General features: G+C 40.0%; 1 protein-coding gene across 1 annotated transcript; it reads left to right on the plus strand.

Annotated features, from left to right (window-relative positions):
* Positions 1 to 8,837: 8,837 nt before the first annotated feature.
* LOC127329014 (probable terpene synthase 2) lies at positions 8,838 to 13,645 on the plus strand. Its single transcript, XM_051355561.2, has 6 exons — positions 8,838 to 9,092; positions 10,036 to 10,411; positions 10,594 to 10,812; positions 11,222 to 11,360; positions 12,554 to 12,802; positions 13,153 to 13,645. Exons 1-6 carry the CDS (start codon positions 8,849 to 8,851, stop codon positions 13,441 to 13,443), a joined length of 1,518 nt encoding a protein of 505 aa, XP_051211521.2. The 5' UTR covers positions 8,838 to 8,848; the 3' UTR covers positions 13,444 to 13,645.
* The last annotated feature ends 365 nt before the right edge of the window (positions 13,646 to 14,010 follow it).

A 14,010-nucleotide genomic window follows, 5' to 3' on the forward strand; every position in this document is an offset into this window, starting at 1 on the left:
TCCTGAGCGACCGTCTGGAGCCGTGTGCATCCAGAAGCCATGACATCCCGTTGCTCTGGTGGTGAGAGGAGAGCCCAGAGTTGGATCCAATGCACCATGCAGAAGATAACCTGTAAAAAATTGAAATTTTTCTTGTTGTTAAAGATTATATCATTGCGGCATCTCCATATTGACCAACATAAGGCTGATACACCAATGCGTATTAAAACCTTGGATTGTTTGTCAACTCCTTTTAACCAATTTCCAAACATATTTGTAATATTGGTTGGTGGAGGGAGATTATGAGTAAAATTAACAGTTCGCCATATTAGTTTAGCAAATGGGCATGTTAGGAATAAGTGTTCTACCGTCTCTTGTTCTCTGCAAAAAACACATTTAGTACACCCAGTCCATTGTCTCTTTGCTAAATTGTCTTTTGTCAATAGTACCTTATTACTCAGGAACCACATAAAAATTTTAATTTTTAGGGGGATTTTCATTTTCCAAAGATATTTCCACAAGTATGTTGTATGATCATTCATAAGATCCTCATACATAGATTTAACTGTAAACAACCCATTAGTTGTTAGTTTCCACATAAAACAGTCCAGTTCATTATTTAAATTGACCATCATTAATCTTTGGCATAAGTGTAGCCACGCCGTCCATTTATTACCAGATAGCACACGTCTGAAACCAATGTTTAGTGGTGCTTGTGCCAATACATGAGCCACTAACACATTCTTATGGTTCACAATATTATATAAAGATGGGTATTGAGTAGCTAATGAGGATTCTCCTAACCAAATATCTTCCCAAAATCTTGTCGTAGCACCATTTCCAATTTTAAAATATCCTTTACGAAAAAAATCGTCTTTTACCCGCATGAGTCCCTTCCAAAAAGGGGAATCAGTCGGTTTTGCCTGCACCTCAGCAAGGGTTTTTTGGCTGAGGTATTTATTATGTAGCAACTCTTGCCACACCCCTTCCTCATTTAGTAGTTTAAAGAGCCATTTACTCAATAAACATCTATTTTTGAGTTCAAGAACCTCAATACCTAAACCTCCTTGATCTTTTGGTCGGCAGATTATGTTCCATATTGTGAGTCTATATTTTCTCTTAGCTTCATCTGACTGCCAGAAGAATCTAGACCTATAAAAATCAAGACGCTTCCTCACCCCAACGGGTATTTCCAGCATCCCAATTTACCTTCAAATCTGGTCTCCACTGGATACCAATCTGAATTTTTAAGCTTCCTAAAATGAATTGGAATTCCTAAGTATCTAAAAGGTAACTCCCCAATATCACATCCAAAAATTTGTTTGTAATGTTGCTCTTCCTCCTTGGATTTTCCGAAACAGAAAATCTCACTTTTATGAAAATTAATCTTGAGGCCCGATAATTCTTCAAACAAACATAGAATTAGCTTCATATTTACCGCTTTCTGCAAGTCATGTTCTAAAAACAAAATTGTATCATCAGCATATTGTAGGATAGACAGTCCTCCCTCGACAAGATGAGGAATAAGACCTCCCACTTGGCCATCCTCCTTTGCTCTTTCGATTAAAATAGCAAGCATATCTGCTATTATGTTAAAAAGCATTGGAGATAATGGGTCACCCTGTCTGACTCCTTTTTTTGTTTGAAAATAGCGACCAATGTCGTCATTTACTTTAACACCAACACTTCCTCCTTGCATAAAAGATTCAATTAACTTACACCATCCATTATCAAAACCTTTCATTCTCATGGACTGTTGCAAAAAGGACCACTTGACCTTGTCATATGCCTTCTCAAAATCAATTTTTAAAAGAACACCATCCATTTTCTTACTATGTAATTCATGAATTGTTTCATGCAAAATTACCACCCCCTCTAGAATGTTACGACCCGGCATAAATGCCGACTGAGTAGGTTTTATCACTTTTGGGGCAATCCCCGTAATGCGATTTGTCGCTACCTTAGTGAATATTTTGAAACAAACATTTAGAAGGCAAATAGGCCTATATTGCTGAATCTGAAATGCGTCCTGTATCTTTGGAAGTAAAGTAATAACACCAAAATTCAGTTTGTACAGGGGCAAATCCCCTGAAACAAGTTGATCAAATAGTGCCATAATGTCAATTTTAATTACTTCCCAGAACATTTGATAAAACTCCGCCGGAAAACCATCCGGGCCAGGAGCTTTATTGTGTTCCATCTGTGAAATTGCATCGTACACCTCCTTCTCAGTAAAAGGAGTTGTTAGGATCACATTTTCCTCAGAAGATAATTGTGGAATATCATGTACATAATCCTCCATCAAAGATACATTAGTCGACTCCGGAGGTCCGAATAATTTTTTGTAGAACTCAGTAATATAAATTTTTAGATTCTCCTGGCCAACAATGGTTCCCTCTTGTTGTTCTAATTGAAATTTTTTCTTTTTCCTATGCTTTCCATTAGCAATTAAGTGAAAATACCTAGTATTATTCCCCCCTTCTTGAATATGCTTTACTTTAGCTCTCTGAGCCCATTTTGTTTCCTCATCTCTTCGTAATTTCCTAATGCTGTCATTTGCCTTGTTAAGTGCCTCTCGTTCAACAACATTTAGCGGTTGTTTTTCAGCTTTTAAATCTAAACTATCAATTATAGAGAGCAACCTCTCTTTTTCCTTTTTATATTTTCCGCTCAAGTTCTTTGCCCACCCTTTCAGGAATCGCCTAATATGACGCAATTTATTTAGCCATCTATCCATTGGAGAGATTCCAGTCATTACCGAGTTCCATTCTTTCTCGATCATCTCATAGAAACCTTCTTGTCGTAACCAATACAATTCAAAGAAAAAATCAGCCTTATTTCCCAAGTGTGCCTTTACACCTGAATCAATAAGAATTGGAGTATGATCTGATTCAGCTCTAGATAGGGCTCTAACCGTAACCAAGGGAAACTTCTGTTCCCAAGAAGTACTCGCAAGAACTCTATCTAGTTTCTCATATGTAGGCGTGTCCCTACGATTAGCCCAAGTGAATTGTCTCCCCGAGAGATCAATTTCTCTCAGATTGAGATGTTCAATGATAGCATTAAAAACAAAGGGCCAGCGGGCATTGAAATTATCATTATTTTTTTCCTCTCTTTTCCTAATAATATTGAAATCACCTCCTACCAACATAGGGAGTGGTTCATGTTCACATGTCCGAACCAATTCGGCCAGAAAATCTGACTTGTGCATCTCTTGGGCAGCCCTATATACAGGCACAAAAATCCATTCAAAACCATCATTCTTACATTTAATATGCAACTTGACACAATAGTCACCATTGCTCACTTTTAGCACCTGCAAAGTATCTGAGTTTACACCCACTAGTATACCTCCAGATCGACCATGAGGTGGTAAACAGAACCAACTGAAATTAAAGCCAGCGGCTAACTGATTTAAAAAGGGTATGGAAAAATTGGATCTCCCTGTCTCCAACAAGGCAATGAAATCCAATTTATGTTCTCGAATAGCCTCTTTAACAAATAAGTGTTTAGCCGTATCTTTGAAACCCTCACTATTCCAATTTAAACCTTTGATATTTTGCATTAAGAATATTGTTTTTTGATAATTTTTCTTGTACTCTTACGGACATTGGAGAGATCATAAACCTTCTTTCTCCTCTTTTTTTTTTCTTTATTAATCGGTGTTGGCTGTTTAACATGATCTACCAGATTTGCATGTATTTCTTCATCATCTATAAGATCTTCACATAAATTGGATGCTTTTGAAACAATAAGTGAGGCGGGGCCTTCATTTGAAATTTCATCAGCGTTTTTTTTCAGAATTAATAAAGTTCGTTCACCCTCGCGGTTCTTTATCCCATTTATACTACTCGCAACTTCATCAAACGATTTTCCTAAAGAGATTCCCATGCGGTCCGCTCTTTCCTTAATTTCTATATCAGGGATAGATAAAATAGAGAATTTAGGTACATGATTACCTGAGTTGACAGAATTACGCATTTGAGTATTCTTCATTGCACGCTCCATCCTTGTCAAGTCCGCATCCGATTGGGCACCAATACGCTTGCTAATCCGCACCTCATTTGCATGAGGACACGGTATTCCTCCAAAAGCTATCACTTCCTCGACGGATGGCTTTGATGAAACTGACACAAGCATATTATTTGTTACTTCAACAGTAACATTAGAATTCTTTGGCGCCAAATCAGAAATTGCATGAGACATACCAGAGTGGATGTGTTTGTTGATATCAGCATCATTCTCCTGACTTTTGAATAGGGTCGTTACTTGAGTTGCTGTCACTTGAGTTGCTGCCACATTTGAAATATGCCCTGTATGAGTAGTAAGCTGCCCAGCTTGTTTTATTTCTTCATCTAGCGATATATGTCCAGCCCCATTTATCTGCACCATATTTTGAAGCAAAGAAGCGGGGCTCAGTATATCAAATGATGATTGCCTCATAGTATGCATGAGAGTGGATTTGGTACACACATGGGTAGCTACGCACGTGTACATTACCGTTTGATCTGCGCTGAGATTCGTACTCATTTAGCTACCTTTGACCGTATCCCAGGCAGTGTACAGTAACCTAAGTAGCTAATCCCCATCACAAATCCTGGAAAAAAATCCCCACAGACGCATTCCGCTCACGACCGCTCCTAGCCAACCCGTCCTACGCCGCCGCTGCCGGGACAAATGTGCTCCGTCCTGCTCCGGCCCCCTCCGCTTGACTGCTCCTCGCCGCCGCCAAGCCGTCCTCGTCCGGGCGCGGCTCCTAGCTCCTCGACAGGGGCCACCAATGCCGTCCAAGTCGAGGACCCTGCGCGTGAAGTCGCCCTCGTCTGCTGCCCGCTCCAACCCGGCCTCCTCTGCTGCCGCCGGACCACGCCGGAGCGGCACAAATCGGGGCGTAACTCGCCGCCGCGCTACCATGGAGCAACGGGGGAGGACGCCGCTGGGGAGCACGGGCCGCCGGGGAGGCCGCCGCTCTCACCGCCGAGTGCTGGCAGCCGGGGACGCCGCCACGGGGAGCACGGGCCGCCGGGGAGGCCGCCGCTCTCACCACCGAGTGCTGGCAGCCGGGGAGGCCGACGGCGGCGCTGGTGTTCGAGCGCGGCGGGCCGTCGTCGGGGAGGAAGCGGATGAATATTTTCTCTCTGGGGCAGCACGGTTCACCGAGTCCGATTCGCCCCAAATCTCGTCCGGAATCGAAGCTGAGGGTGGCTGCGGCGGCGCCATCGAATCCTGGTCACTAAACGTTGAATCCTGGTCGTGAGCTGGCCAGGGCTCCTGCGACGAGCGGTTGGGAGAGATTGGGAGAGATGACAGATGAGAGAGAGAGAGGTGTTCCCACCTTAATCACTAATTAACCGCTAAACCTGATACAGTAATAGGTGGGATGGGGTAATGAGGTTTGATCAAAGTGGACAGGTGTCAAATGTCGAAGGGGTGCGCAGCTACCCATCTGGTTACCAAGTTTCATCCGTAGTATGCATATCATATTCATTTCTTACCTTATCCCTAGTCATATGCAATGATGACGTAGAGTCAGGCACTATATGTAGTGGCTCATCTTCCACACCCATGCACTTGACAGTTTCAGTGGCTGTCATTGGCGTTGAATGAGTTGAAACAGCCATTGGCGTCAGCGGAGACTTCGCAGCGAAAGATTCAGTTTCGGCCATGTCATTTCCTGTGTGCCCCATCTCAATCGATAGGGACTGTAGACACTCCTCCTGAGCAACATCAGGGTTCTCCGAAACCCTCTTCGCATCACTACCAAAAATTTTGGGCAGTACCAAAACAGTATCCAAATCTGCAATGCAAAGCATCATAGATTCAGCATCAAGTAATTGCTTTTGTACATGCAATATATGTATTTCATCAGTATTGTTATGTGAAACAACAGAGGCGGGAACTTTAGTACATGAGAGTTTTACTTGAGACACAAAAGTCCCAAATTTAAACTCCATATCAGACCGTTCCAGGGCAACTTGTTTCCCCTTATGCCCTTCATTTTCATTGATTTCCATAGTACTAGAGTCCTCCTTGTCTGTGTGCCCATTTGCTCCATCCATGTCCATCTCATTGCCCTTCCCATCATTGTCCTCTTCTTTGTCTTTCTTCGCCCCATCTGAACCATCATCATCTTTCCGACCCCCATTGGATTCGATCATATCAGCGTCTTGCTCTCCAGTTCCCATCTCTACCTCAAAATGCAATTTAAAGAAACCTCTCTTAATAAAGAGATCAGAGTCTTGAGGAATAAGAGATGGATTAATACAACCAATCTTGATTCTCAACACCTTGTTCTTCCGAGTAAAAGCCATGTCCACTTCTACTGTCTTTCCAAACATAGAACCCACACCCCATAGCGTCAGAAAATCAGTCCTAATATCTGATGGGATTCCAGAAACCCTCATCCAAACCTCTGGCAACATATAGTGGCTCTTCTAAAGCTGACCAGTAATCAAAAATCATCTCAGATGGCCTACCAGGACATATATAAATACCGAAATTTTTCAATCTCTGGACTTCATTTCTGTTTGGGCATTTAACCCTGTAAATATTGTTCTGAAAATGATACACTTCCCAGTTGAAATTATCATATGGCACTATTCGCTTCAGATTTTCTATTATGTCCGGTATTGTCATCGTTTCACCCTCAACCGTAACCTTTGCAAGCCTTGGGTTCTCCACCTTTGGCTTGTATGTCCCTGCGCATGCAAGTTCAAAGAACATCAATTCTTCACAATCATAGCCATGTAGAGTTACAGACGGTTTCGGAGCCTTCAGCAACTGACATTCCGCTGACTCGTGATTAATGGATTCACAATACAGACAGTAAGGTATAGCGCAATCATCAATCAAGTGCCCCGGCTTTTTGCATCTAAAACATCCGTTTTTGTCGATCTTCTTCTTTTTTGCTGGACCAGCCCCCTCCACATCCTTTTGGTTGGGTACATCAGCCTGTAGTATTTTCTCCTGAGCTTGAGCTTGAGGCTCCACAGGTTGCATCACAGGCTCAGCATTCAAATCACCACCTTGAGGCACCACTCCAGATGGTGCACTTTCAGGATTTGCATTTGATACATCTCCCCGGACCACCGACGCAGGCTGAGGAAAAAAAACCCGGTGGCTTTTGAGCAGCAGTAACCGCTGCCACAACAGCTGCTACTGTCTTATGTAAAAAAGCATCATCCACCCCACTGCTTCCTCGGACATTAGCCCCTGTGTTACCACTGGCTCTATTATAATTTGCACTCCCATTGTTCCCATTAAAAGCACTTCTTCCATCCGCAAAACGACCATTGTATCCATTAGAACGCAGATTGTTGTTGCCATTATAAAGCCTCCCGCTTTGATTCCCAGCATAACCAGTGGTATTTCTGAAATTATTATTTGAATTGGAACCACGACGAAAATTGGGCAGATTACCTCCACGACTTTCTTGGAAATCGCCTCCCCCAAAATCATCTCGATTCCCAACCGTGCCACTTGATTCTCCCTGGAAGAAACCTGACCTGTTGTTGTTGCCGGTGAAGCGACCTCCACTTGGACCAGAGCCTCCACCACCGCCTCCAGGTGGAAAACGTCCACGGCCAGCACCTCGACCAGCATACGCTGGATTGAAGTTCCTGCCCTGGTAGCCACGACCTTGGTTAAAACCACCACGCCCGCCATCGCCATTCATGCCGGAGCTCCGCTGGTCTGTGACGAAACTCTGCCCAGATCGAATCCTCGACCAAGCAAACCCTAGCAGGTGCCGAAAGGCTTGTCCAGCGACAATGTTCGGCAGGGGTTTAGGGGTAAACGTACGATCGGAATCGCTGGAGGTTCTTGAGTCCAGGTTTGTCATGCGTGTAGACCCAATGGCCTGCAGCCCATGACGGCCCAACTCTCCTCGATTGTTTGAAATCTGCGTGATTTTCGGATCCAGCGATCGCCACGCGATACCTTTCCTTTTGTTGATCATCGACGACCAGCGCCGCCGACGAACAACCGTCCAAGGACCACTCAAATCATCTGGGAAAATTGTAGGCTCCAGAACAGGAAGAAACTGTTGGTCTTTCGATTTTGCAATCTCTGGTTTCTCTTTTTGTATCTCACGACAAGCATAAGACTTACCTTCTGGTGATACGGACGTCGAAGAAGAAAACGCTAGCGCCGCCTGCCGTTGCAGCCGTTGCCTCTCGATCCTCCGCTGTGCACGACGAGCGAGCTCGAGCGGCTCCTCCGAAATATCTCTCGTGCTTACCGGAGACGGCGAGCGACAGAGGTATCTCAGGGATCTGTCGCTGCAGCAACTCGTGGGCGGTAGTTCCTCACCATCGACACCATCTTCATCTTCGTCTGACTCCAGAACCCAGAAACGACTCAAAGGAACCTTCTGTGGATTTCCTTTGTTGACGGCGGCCGGCGAGATCACCTCCGACGTTGGAGAGCCCAGATCGGTCTCACCATCGCCAGTCGCCTTCCCTGTCGCCTCTCCAACGGCCATCTCTCTTATAACCCTCACCATCGCCAGTCGATTTTAGGTTTTCTTGAGAAAGGATGTTTTGGTTTTAAAACTGTTGACACATGATTTTACTAGGACGCATGAAAATTTATTAACCTTCCGTTTGCATACATGGTAGACGAATGGTAGATTAGTCATAGTAGTAATAATATGCAAATATATACTACCTTTGTTTATAACAATAAGTGACTCAGTTTTGTTTAAATATGAATGTATATAGAGGTATTTAGAAAAAAATTAAGTCACTTGTTCTAAAAAGAAGGAAATATATATGGGGATGTAAACATCCATCTTTGACTAGAGCAGAAACCGATGGCCAGAAGAATTGATGTTCCAATTTGATGGCTTTGACAGAACTCCATTGATTGGATGACTGAAAGACGCGACAAACTGATACTGGAGACAAGGGAGATGTTCCTCGGCTTGCAGGATCCAGCAGCTGAAATGAAGATGATCGATGCACTTCAGCGTCTTGGAGTTCGGTACCATTTCAAAGAAGAAATCGACTTGAAACTGCAAAAGCTTTCCTCCCAAAAGTTTGGTAACGAAAATCTCCACGATATTTCCCTTCAGTTTAGGCTGCTGAGGCAAGACCGGTTCTACATGTCTTGCGGTATAAATTCTGCATCTCTCTCTCTCTCTATCCCCCCCTCCCCCCCCCCCCCCCCCCCCTCTCCTTGAACTGATCAACAAATTTTGATTTTTCCTTTTTTGTATCTTTCAATTTATATAATATTTTGATTTGATTTTTTTGCAAGTCACTCAAAAATAACAAATAGAATGGAGGAAACGAGTAAGGATTTTTTTTGCAATTTTAAATTTTAAAATATTTCACAATTCGAAATAAATTCTTGAAAAATATATTTACATAATGACATAAAAAAAATAGAAATATTTTTCCTGCATTCTAGTTGTTATGTTAAGTGATCTCCAAAATGTCAAGTTCAAAGATAGTGTGGTGTGAGAAGATACAAAAATAAGAAGTTGTTTTAGAGCGGAAAAAAACTAGCATGGATCTTGACGCGGTATCAACAATGTAGATAGGATGTGCGCTGAGCACTTGCTCTGAAAATCCCCTCACATTTTAAATTTTGATAAAAATATGCAGACACAAGTACTCAGTTACTATCACAGCGTGCGCAGACGCAAACATATTTTAACCTTAACTGGACGGATCACAGAATTCCTATGGGAAATTAATGTTCATACAAAAAAAGAAAATTCAAGCTGTGTTAAATTATTTAAAGAAATATTTCTCACTCTTGAACTAAGGAAACTTGTCTTGCACACGCATTAACTGAAGTTTCTGCCAGTCATTTTGACGACATGGTTAAACTAACCTATTACTCGCATAGAAGTTCTTGGATACTTAACTGACTACGTTCGTTGTCCAATTCTTAATGCATAACCGTGTTGTATTTTGGATATTTCAATCTACTGAATTAAATCTCACAGCTGTCACAGTTATTTGCTTCTGAAATTAATTACAAATAACATGTCGAACTTGGAATATCTATATAGTTAGCACTATCAACTGATTGCTTGCATGTTACCAGATGTATTCCAGAGCTTCATAGACAACCAAGAATACCTCAATGCTAAGTTGCAAAATGACGTACGTGCATTGCTTGCACTCTACGAGGCCGCTCACCTTGGCACACCAAATGAACAATTTCTAAAAGATTCCCGAAGGCAAACTACGAGTCTCCTAAAAACATTGGTCAGACATCTTGAAAAGCCACTGTCAGGTAAAGTAAAGCATGCTCTCGAGACGCCATCTTTCCGTAGGATGAAGAGACTGGAGGCTAGGCTCTATATCCCTCTGTACGAGGAGGATAAGGAGGAGTGCAACCAGATCATACTTGAACTCGCGAAGCTAGATTTTTATTTGCTCCAACGCACTCACCGTCAAGAAGTCACGGAAGTGTGCAAGTAAGTAGATAATATTAAACTACATTCTTTTTAATGCAACCACGTTCAAAGAAATAAAATGTATTGTATCCTTGTTCAGAGAGTTCTGGTTTATTTTTCTAAATATCTAGACATATATGGTTAGCTTAATTAGTATTTTTCTGAAAGAGGGTTGAAATTAGCAAACTTTGTTTCTCATGAAGGTGGTATTATGGACTGGAATCCCCACGCAAATTATTCTATGCAAGGCATAGACCAGTAGAGGCATACTTTTGGGCACTGGGAGTATATTACGAACCCCAATATGCCAAGTCCAGAAAGTTGCTAGCAAAATTTATATCAACAATTACACCATATGATGACACCGTTGACAACCATGGCATATGGGAAGAGCTGCAACCCTTTGCCGATGTGATGCAAAGGTACTATATTATTTTCCACTCTATATCCGATAGATGATGTTTTACACAATGACGCATATGTATATATTTCACCAATAACATTTATTTTTTATTTTAATTTTGACCGGAGACAATAATTTTCTTACCTAAGTGCTGGTGGAAATTATGAAATGTTATATTATGAAAACATTTTTATTGACAAATCTAATGATACAAGTTTCATATTTTCAAATTACTCAATATGTTTTTATACATGTGGTCAAAATTAGAGTAGTTTGTATGCACACTTTCCAGGGAATCATGTATTTACAAACGAATTGAGCATTTATAAGGATAAAAATACAAATTAATAATATATGACTGTATTTTTTTAACTATTGTGATAAATGTGTTTTATATGTTATTGAATAAATTGGAATTATTCTTTTAGGTGGGATATGAAGGAAGTTGAACAACTTGGAGAATACTACAAAGACTATGCAAAATTTATGTTTGGCACCATGATTGAAATAGAGAACGCACTTCCGAAAGAAATATCAAAAATCAATGTCAACTTTATCAAAGATATCGTAGGAGTTCCAACTCTATCTTTGTTCCATTTAATTTTCATTACGCAGAATTTATTCAATATGAATGTTTTTTGGTGTTAAATAGAGTGTGCTAAATAGTATTTAATTCCACATTTCTACAACCATAGCATTTTTAATTCGTAATGGTAAGATGAACATTTCCAAATGTTATTAGTATTAAACCTCTCGAGAGTTCACGAAGAGATGGAATTTTATACATACATTCAATGAAACTATTTTTTAGGTAAATCACTTTATATTATATACTTAAATATCATACATATTTGTCTCCAAAAAATACTTCCATATTGTTATCGTTTGCTTGGTAACAAAGTTGTAGCCAAAGTTACATCTTGAAATCCACGTCAACGTAAAAATGATGTATTTTTTGTGTGTTGTAGGGACTAAGAAGTTAACATTATAATCTAATAAGGGCATCATTTATATGTGTTATATACTATATGGGATCTATAGTTATATCTATTCTAATGATTAGATATATTGTAATACACAAGCTGAACGATTTTAATGCCAACTATAATGCATGCATATTTCATTCCTTGTCCAAATATATGTAGTACGATTACTCACCCAAAACTTATATAGTGTGTATTTCCATATCACTATTGATATGATATATAGTCATTATATATGTGGTATTCTTCATATTCTACAAAATTGTCCTTTCTTGTAGTGAAGAAATTCCTTCATAAATGATACAGTATATATTATGGCATCATTTTTGTAGTTCAACAAGAGAATCCTAAATTCTCCATATTCATATTCCTACTCCTGGGTGTAGTTATATTAATTTTAGTATTACCACAGTTAAAGTTGTCATGAAATGGTTCAAATATATACACAATTTTTTTAATATATCATAAATTCTCCATTAAATATAGAATTTATATTACCAAAACATATATATGTTCTATTTCTTTGGAACTTAAGAGAAAAATTTGAGAAACAATTAACAATCTAGGTGTAAGTACGAAGGTGTTTCCCAACAATCTAATATATGCAATAAATATATTTTTGTAGCCCTAGGCATCGACTTCAACCGATGACTAGCTCACAACTAAGCTACTTTTACTACCATCTAGAGCACCAAGTTTGAGTTAAAGGATATTTTATTCTTTCGTTGCGACTTGCAATTCTTGTTTATAATTGACCCATAATTTGTTTTACTGTAGACAAATGAAGTATGCAAAGGTTACATGACTGAAATTATCTGGAGAGATAGCAAATATGTTCCTCCCATGGAGGAGCATTTGAATGTCACACTAATTATATGCTTCTACTGGGCTATTTGTTGCACTGCTTTTGTTGTCTTCGAAGAAGACGTTACATATGGGGTTCTTAAATGGATGTCAAAGTTTCCTCAGGTTGTGAAGGATTCTTGTATTATATGTCGACTAATGGATGACATTGTTGCACATGCGGTAATTCTCTACTTCATAATTTTGTATGAAACAATGTGTATGCATTTAATTTTATCTTCCCATTTTTAGCTCATATAATCCTAAATAAGTAGTATAACCACATTAATTTCAACATAGACTAAACGGTTATCAGCCGATTTCCAAACACCATTACTTCAAATAAAATTTATCTCATGCATAAATGTATGTCATATATGCACTATGAATTCCAAGTAAATTAGTATCCATTTTTACTTAATATTTATGTTGAGTCAAACATTTTGAAAGAAAAATTGAATGAACTACACGCATAAGTATATACACAACAATTTGATGTTTTTTTGGTGATTTTTACAATGTGCATATTATAGTTTGAAACAGAAAGAAAAAATGTTGCCACTGCTGTAACATGCTACATGAAAGAGTATGGAACAACAGAAGAGGTGGCAACTGAAGCGCTCTGGAACATGGTAGAGAATGCATGGACTGATATGAACAAGGAGTATCTCACTATGACGTCAATACCATCTACCTTGATTCTTCATGTCATAAATCTTTCACGAATGATGGAGACAATGTTTAGGGAAATTGATGGGTATACAGACTCAGCAATACTGGAAAAACATATATCTTTGTTGGTTGAGAAGCCAATCACTTTCTAAGGTACCATTGCAAATCAAATAATGTTATTTTCCTCAAGCCAGATGATTAGGTGGCAAGACCTACTATGTATGTTTTCCAATAAAGTTCAAGATTGTTGTTAAGGCTTGCTAAATGTCATGGATAGTGCCCTAGAGGTGACACTATTTCCGCCTTGTACTCATAAGTTAAGTCTATGCATGAACTATTGCACTTGTGGCTGAATACATCATTATGTGTTGGAACCTTGTGCTTAATTAGTTAATGCAATTTATTTCTTAGTCGCTTGAGATTGTGCTTGTCACACATTACCGAGACTAAATGTAAGGAGGTAGGTTTCACCTGTTCGTGGGCATGGAGATGCTACCAGACTAACACTAACTATGTCAAAGAGTTGGTTTGGCCAGACTGCCCAAAGATCAAGTCGCCACATGTGAGGTGTCGTGTAGTTTTCTTGAGCAATGGAATCCTTAGCCCTGAGATGGTCACATAATCGAGTTTGTGGATTGGTCGGCTTTAAGTTCTCCAAATGATGTTTGTAACTTGAAGTTATAAAGGTGGCACTTAGGCCGACTAAGAAGCATGCCACG

This window comes from Lolium perenne, chromosome 2 (genome assembly GCF_019359855.2).
Source record: "Lolium perenne isolate Kyuss_39 chromosome 2, Kyuss_2.0, whole genome shotgun sequence".
In the NCBI taxonomy this organism is placed as follows: domain Eukaryota; kingdom Viridiplantae; phylum Streptophyta; class Magnoliopsida; order Poales; family Poaceae; genus Lolium; species Lolium perenne.